This window comes from Lactuca sativa, chromosome 5 (genome assembly GCF_002870075.4).
Source record: "Lactuca sativa cultivar Salinas chromosome 5, Lsat_Salinas_v11, whole genome shotgun sequence".
Lineage (NCBI taxonomy): Eukaryota > Viridiplantae > Streptophyta > Magnoliopsida > Asterales > Asteraceae > Lactuca > Lactuca sativa.
Window position 1 is genome coordinate 39,567,891 of NC_056627.2, and position 7,189 is coordinate 39,575,079.

The 7,189-nt window shown below is 34.9% G+C and overlaps 1 protein-coding gene across 3 annotated transcripts; it reads right to left on the reverse strand.

Moving 5' to 3' along the window:
* Positions 1-3,077: 3,077 nt before the first annotated feature.
* Positions 3,078-5,649, reverse strand: LOC111900713 (calmodulin-binding protein 60 C). Of its 3 annotated transcripts, none has more exons than XM_042902213.2 (4): positions 4,865-5,647; positions 3,944-4,594; positions 3,796-3,861; positions 3,078-3,705 (listed from the first exon to the last, which is right to left on the reverse strand). In XM_042902213.2, the coding sequence occupies exons 1-4, from the start codon at positions 4,865-4,867 to the stop codon at positions 3,355-3,357; spliced, it is 1,071 nt and encodes a 356-aa protein (XP_042758147.1). In that variant the 5' UTR covers positions 4,868-5,647; the 3' UTR covers positions 3,078-3,354. The 3 variants fall into 3 exon arrangements, with proteins under 3 accessions (XP_042758147.1, XP_023752362.1, XP_042758149.1); XM_023896594.3 differs by having other exon boundaries at positions 3,079-3,705; positions 5,065-5,647; XM_042902215.2 differs by having other exon boundaries at positions 3,580-3,722; positions 5,065-5,649.
* Between the last annotated feature and the right edge of the window lie 1,540 nt (positions 5,650-7,189).

The following is a 7,189-nucleotide window of genomic DNA, read 5'->3' on the forward strand; positions in this document are numbered from 1 at the left end:
ATTGGCTCCGGCTGATCGTACACCCTACATCCTCCTTGGATATTTTGAAAACCATTTTAGAAATTATTTCTAAAACCTTTCCTTGATTTGAGACTGGATTCAAAAGAATGTTCCTCCAATTCACTCAAACCAAGGCTTTGATACCAACTTGTACCACCCATAAAAATCAAGCAAATTTTTAACTTTTAAAATGCATTCCAAACTCAACATTTATTACAAAACATGTTTTCAAATGTATTATATCAGAGTATCCCAAAAATAGAGTAATCAAAACGAGGAGCGTTATGATCACGCCTTCGCCTTGCCACGATCTGTTGATGTACCTGAAACTGTAAGCTCGAAAGCTTAGTGAGTTCCCCCAAAATACTGGCACACATATAATCCACATATCAATATTAGCAATATCATAACATAATAAACTGAACAAAACAACATGCAATGGGTCCACAACTTAACAAACGGGATTACCCTCTGGGCCCACAGTATGAGTCTAGATTGCCTTACGGGCCCAAAGCTCACCTATGGCTTGCCATCGAGCCCACAGTACGAGTCTTCCATAGCATGTAACTGGAATGCCCCTGGGTTTGTTGGCTACCGCACGAAGCAGTCTCACCTCAACCCATCTCACATAACATGTCCACATATAGCATAACCACTGAGCATGCAGATAATCATATAAACAACACAGGTAGTCCTACAGATCTACCTAACTGGCATAACCACTAGCATGCAAAACTAACTTCATACTCAACATACTAACTCTGCTAGGATAACATATCCAATGGGCCGAACTTGGTGCCTTAGACCCCTTAGTATAGTGAGGATAACTCACCTTGCAAAAGTCAGCTCAGTAGATAAACTCCACCTCTCGGATCGCTACCACAAACTCCACCACCTATTATCATAATAGAACCATACTCGTAAGTTCCTAACCTTCCAAGGTACCCCATAAGTCAACTAGTCAACCCCTGGTCAATGTCAAAGTCAACAGTCAAGGTCAACAGTCCATGTTGACCCTAACTCGTCGAGTATCCTCAGCTACTCACCGAGTTCTTTGAGATACTTGTCCACTTACCGAGTCACTAGAGTGACTCGCCGAGTTCCTAACGCTCGCAATCGAAGCTCTAAGGCCACTTGTCGAGTTTTCCTTCTTGCAACTCGACAAGTTCATACGCATCCATTAATTGGGAGACCTTAGATGACTCGCCGAGTTGTTCATCTAACTCGTCGAGTCTATGACAATCTTCATCGGACTCACCGAGTTGTTCATCCAACTCGTCGGGTTCAAGCCCATATTCATATGACTCGCCGATTCGACCATGCGACTCACCGAGTCCCTTCAGTCCTTTAACCATACAGACACTTTTTAAGTCATGCCAAGGCTCCAAATTGCAGATCCAACTTCCTTAGGCATGCTTTTCACGTAAATTTGCAAACTTTACGTGCATGCAAGGCTTTTAAGACCCTAAAATGACAAAACTAGGCTTGCAATGAAGTTACACACTTGAGGGAAGGCTCATACTAAGCAAAGTTGGGGACTTTATGATTCTAGAGGCCAAGAGGAGTTCAGATCTGAAGTTACAACTTCATATCTTGGCTTAAGCACAAGAAACCTTCTTAAATATGTGCACGGGGTAGTCCGTGTATCTTCTTAAATTTCGTTTAGAAGCGTAATTTTTTTTATAATATTTTTATATTGCGCCGCTTTCTCGGTAAAAAAATGTGTTACCGTCATAGACAAATCTAGTATATATCCTGAGGTAGCCCAGGATGCCCCTTAAAATTTTTTCAGTAGTGTAATTTTTTTTGGATTTTTTTTATTGTATATTGCAAATTTTTTTGTCAGAAATACCCATTTACATGTCAGGATATCCCTTTACTTTGACCATTGCCGCCCTATATTATGTCTTCCACGATTGTTTTTGGCAGTGCCTCAGAACTTTGACCTCGGCTATGTGATTAATCTTGGTAGTTGTGTGGATCTTCCTTTGACTCGGTTGGGTCTACTTAGGCTAAGGGGAGTGGTAACATTTTAAGCACTTTGACACGTCAGTTTTTTGAGTGTTATTTCATTTTTCTCCCTTTAACATCTAAATTTAATATTTGGTAGGGAGTGGTAACACTCCTAGCATTTCATTTCTTTTCTTTTTTCTAATTTAATTTGATTACTTTATTTTAATAAACAAACATTTTTTATTTAATATTAAATAAAATATATTTTTTAAATTAAATTACTTTATTTAAATATACAAACATTTTTTGGTGCACGAATATTAAACACACTTTATTCTTTTATACCACAAAAAATTAATATAATATAAATTATATTGGGGAAAAAATTAGAATTATTCATAAAAAAAAAAAGTTAGTAAAAAGTTGAATTTTTAATTGAATGGGTGTAAAAATCGGATTTATTAATAAAAAGGAAGGGGTGGAATTGAATTTTGTTTGAATGTTAAATTAATTAGAATTAATTTCCACCATTGAGAATCAAGCACTCTCTCTCTCTCTCCGTTGGTTAAAGATTTTGCGAATTCATTTTAGCGTTCCCCTTAGCAAGGGATAGAGGGTGGTGTGCATTTTGACTTAGCATGTTTAGCGAGGTTCTTGACACCCCACTTCCTTTGGCCTTAGGCTGTTATTAAGCTGATCTATTGGGTTCGTGTCTTGTATCGTATTAATACCCTATGCTTCGAGAGGGAGCTTTTCCTCAGGTTCGGTGTACTCATGTCGGCGTTTCCAAGCAGCTTCTGATTGGCCACGCTATTTCTTGTTTAGCAAGACTCCAGTTACCATTGTCTGACGACGTCAGTATCATGATTTTGTCTGGTTGTTTTATTGGATAGTCCAATAGTGGTATTGGCGGTGTTATGGAAAATATCCATTAAATTATCAAAAGAAACTATTTCAACAAAAGACGCATTGCAATATGGTTTAAAAAAAACTTATTTATTCACGCTGTTTGGCCCACGTTATCAATACGATATCGTTCCGTTGATCTTTTAATTTATAAATTCCAAAATTAAAAGCAATGTTGTATAATTATACGTTGACTAATAAAAGCCAAACAAAAACTCCGATAAAATCGTCATTGAGATCCATATGTTATGCTCATACCGTTATTCCCCCAAAACCATCGGGATCATCTTTATTCGTGGACCACAAACGGCTCTATCAATTATTTAATTATGTCCGGTATAAGAGTACGCGACAATGAGACTGAGATAGACTAAAAGAATTCATACTTCAAAATTTTATTTTCTATTATATATCGCACCCATAAAACCCTTTTTATTTTTTTTTAGCAGTCATTCATCCAAGACTATACATGTATTCGAGCCGGATCAAACCATCTTAGCCAACCAGGTCGCACCCACACATGAAAGATGCAATCGAGAACAACAATATACGCATTTTCATCCATCTTTTTTTTGCCGTAACACCCTCAAATTCAACCATACTCAATGCACAACGAATTCCATCTTCTCGAGAGTCTTGACATAGTAGTGACCCTTCATCATCTTCATGAAACCATACATCCATATCACATTCTTCAACATCATGGATCGAAAAATTATGATCCACAATCATAGAATCGTTTTCATAAGGCTGCGGAAAATAACAATCATCATCAAAGGATGATGGAATGTTCGATTCTTGAGAGGTGGATTCAAGTCGTCCGGAGGCCTTATAATTAGCATTACCCTACAAAAACCAAACCACTTTAAACCATATATATTAGAAGTTTAAACAATGATTACGTACAACAAACGTTAATAAGCAAAACATATATACCACTACGTTGCATGTTTTGGCATGATTTACAGTTGTCTCCCAGTTTTTGCCTTTGACACGACATATCTACGGTTCAAAAATCTCAAATTTCTATCAAAAGACATAATATGATTTCGAGAGGAAATTAAGAAATTAACCGTTTAATTACCTCTTGGAGGGCTTGAGGATTGGAATAATACATATTGAGAAAATCGTTCACGTTATAGACGTTTGCTCTCTCCAGACGCTTTTTGATGACGCCATTTTTACTGATATTCTTCAGCTGCCACACCTTGTCTGTTGGAGACAATGATCTGAAGGACTTTGGAGCATTTCGACGATCCTTGACTTTAAAAGATTGTGTTATAGCCTGTTTGACCTCATAGGGACATGATGAATCGACAACCATTGCTCCCAATCGGAATTCAACATTTCTGATAGGATTTTTATCGTGTTGGATTCGGATTTCACCGATTGTTCCAGTTCCATGTCGAAGATGAACATAAACATCACCGACAAGAAGATTTTTCTTTTTCCCCCAATTGACCACGATGTTTTTCTCGAACTCGCCATCTTCCATGGTGGTGCCATCATAATTTCCAGGAAGTAGAACTATCTTCACCTTCGAGAAGGCCATCGGCCCTGTGGTGACTTCTTCTTTTGTATCGGCATTAACCAAAATGACTTTGATGGACTCATTTCCACCGTTTCTTCCGGTGATCTTTTGTCTCGTGAACACCGGAGAAACAACCACATCGTCTGAAAATATCAACTTTAACTTTATTGGTGCTGAAGTTGAACTCGCCGATGCCTCATAATCCTAATTAAAGCAGAAAATCTAAAATCAAAACAAGAATCAAACAAACCCATGTAAGTTAGATTTTATGTAATTTATATCTAGTATATAGTAAGAATCTTTTTATATTAAAATATCCAAATAATGTGTGATCGATGATGTGTAAGCGAGATGTATAGCCGCCGCGTTGACTGAAACTGAAACATAAAATATAAATCATAACGAAAAGCAGGTAAGTTGCCGGAAATATGCAACTCCGATCTCCGGCCTACAAATTTCCGATTATGTTTTTACCATTAGTTTATTAATGGAGCTTTCTTGCAACTTGCATCACCAGAACACTCGTTGGAAGTACTACCAACCGTCTCCGACTAGCTGAGAAACTCCGGCCGGAGCAGCTAACGGCGTTCTGGCGATGAGGGTTACAGCGCCGGCATGTAAAGTAAACGTTAACGGAGGAAAGTGAAGAACAGAGAAGAAAATAATTAACCCACAAATTCAAGGTTCTGATAATAATGTTCCATCGTTTAGGCAGGTATAGCTCTGTGTTAGAATGCGATCGACCAACCCACCTGAGAAAAGCAAGTTATATAAAAAGTGACAAGTATTCAAGTAAGAAGACAAAGAGATCAAAGGGTTTTGATCTTCATGTTCTTAATTAAAAAAACTTATGGGCTGCTAGCTTGTAGGGTTTGAAGAACTTGAAATTAATGATACTGATATAGATTAAAGCTAGTATTTTCAGTTTGTTTTTGAATACTAGCTAGTGAGTTGATTTGATGATTGAAGATCTTGATCGACGAAGAAGATATGATGAAATCAAAGGGCTTTGAGCTAATTTTTCAAACGCACACTTTTGTGTTAATTTTTAGGGTTTGAAGATTTTAATGAGCTAGCTAGGGAAGCATGGAATTTAATCCTTTATTGCACACTCTCCTGCGTAAAGCAGCTACGCAATTTCCTTGAGAAAACCTCAGTACGCAACCCACAATCCCACACTGCACCAAGACGCGTTCATGATAAAAATTCTTATTTTGCTGTTGCTCAACGCCAAAAAAGTTCGTAAGAACTTTCCTTTTGCAATGGTTTTAGAGGATCGTAAAGACCTTTTCTGGAAAAAGTTTGAATTTTTAGTTATAAATAAATGTTTGTTAATTAATACATATTGTAAAATATTAACATTAATTAAGCAGGAGTCAGTTAATTAATGCTATCTTTTTGTAAATAATTAATATAAGTTCAACTAATAAAACATTCTTAAAAATCAAATTAAATGTTTATATTGAAAAATAAAATGTCTTTCAAGCCAAACCTTTAAAAAATTGAAATGAGACAAAGACACATATACGAATATGCCTAATAGTCTTAAAATAATAATAATAATAAAAATAAAGACTGATACTTGCTAGCTACATATTGTTTTGTTTCTTTATCGGTGATGGGTTATGTTTATTTATAATTTCGCTTTATATATTTAAGTATAATCCTCTATTCATATTCATGTTTCAATATTCTCTTATTCTAATAACAATGAAGATGCATGTTAGTTATATTATATTGTTATTAAAACAAGAGAAAATTTAAAGATGCATCTTTATCTATTATTTATGAGACCAAAGGGCCTTTAGTTTTAACCGATTCATTCAAATGAGAGTTCATGAATTTTTTAAGTGACATAAATAATATTTAGGAGCTAGATTAGCTAGTATTTTATAACTTTATATTAAGACTTTTTGGGACTTCAATTCTTAAACTTTAGAGAATAGAGTATCATGAAAAATGCATTAACGTGGGACACAATTTTCATTTTTCAGTTTATAAAATTATAGTTTCAAAGATCTCGTCAAACTATGTGCATGCTAAAATAGGATTGCAACCGCATTCTGGGAATGATTTGGATTATTGTGGCAGTGTTTAATCATTAATTAACATTTATGATAAAATAATAATAATACGAATTTTATTTTATAACTATATAAGCTTATCTTCTTTTAAGGCAAAAAGTAGCAAGTTAATGCATCATTTAAAATGTCAAAAAAGGGATTTAGTAATTTAATTATGAGAATTTAACAAACTTAACCCAGCTTTAAAATCACGAAACTATATGTCATGTGTGCATTAGCAATTTTACTAATAAGAAAAGTGATCAATGATGTACATCTTCTGTTTTGTCTAAAAAAGTGTGCAACTTGTCTCATTATTTTTGGAAATTTCTTTTAGGTTTCTAACCAAACCGTTATTAGAAGAATGTTTTTTTGGGTGATTTTAGTATCACATTACCGATAGATATATAAACCATCTGTAATCAGTGACAAATGTATGATGGATTAAATTTTTTGATGCATTTTCAATAGATATATATTACTACTGCAATCCGTAAATTAACTTATTAAATAACATTTAAAATGACATTAAAATCCAAATGAATTTCTTATACTAAATACAGAAAAACCTAAAACAAGAAACACGAACTTAATCCATTCTCTTATCAGTTTCAACCACAAAATAATAAACAAAAATCTAAATGTATCCAATATTTATTCTGCAAACACAAAAACAAAAGGTTAAGTCCCACGATAAATTAAAGTTTAAGGGTTCGTGAGATGTGAAATTTCATAT

What these genes read in the sequence shown, in the direction of transcription:
- LOC111900713 (XM_023896594.3), bottom strand. Translation starts at nt 5,094, where the DNA reads ATGGAACATTATTATCAGAACCTTGAATTT. An exon ending in ATCCTCAAGCCCTCCAAGAG is followed by an intron (nt 3,862 to 3,943) that starts GTAATTAAACGG and finishes TTTGAACCGTAG; the next exon opens with ATATGTCGTGTCAAAGGCAA. An exon ending in CCAAAACATGCAACGTAGTG is followed by an intron (nt 3,706 to 3,795) that starts GTATATATGTTT and finishes TGGTTTTTGTAG; the next exon opens with GGTAATGCTAATTATAAGGC.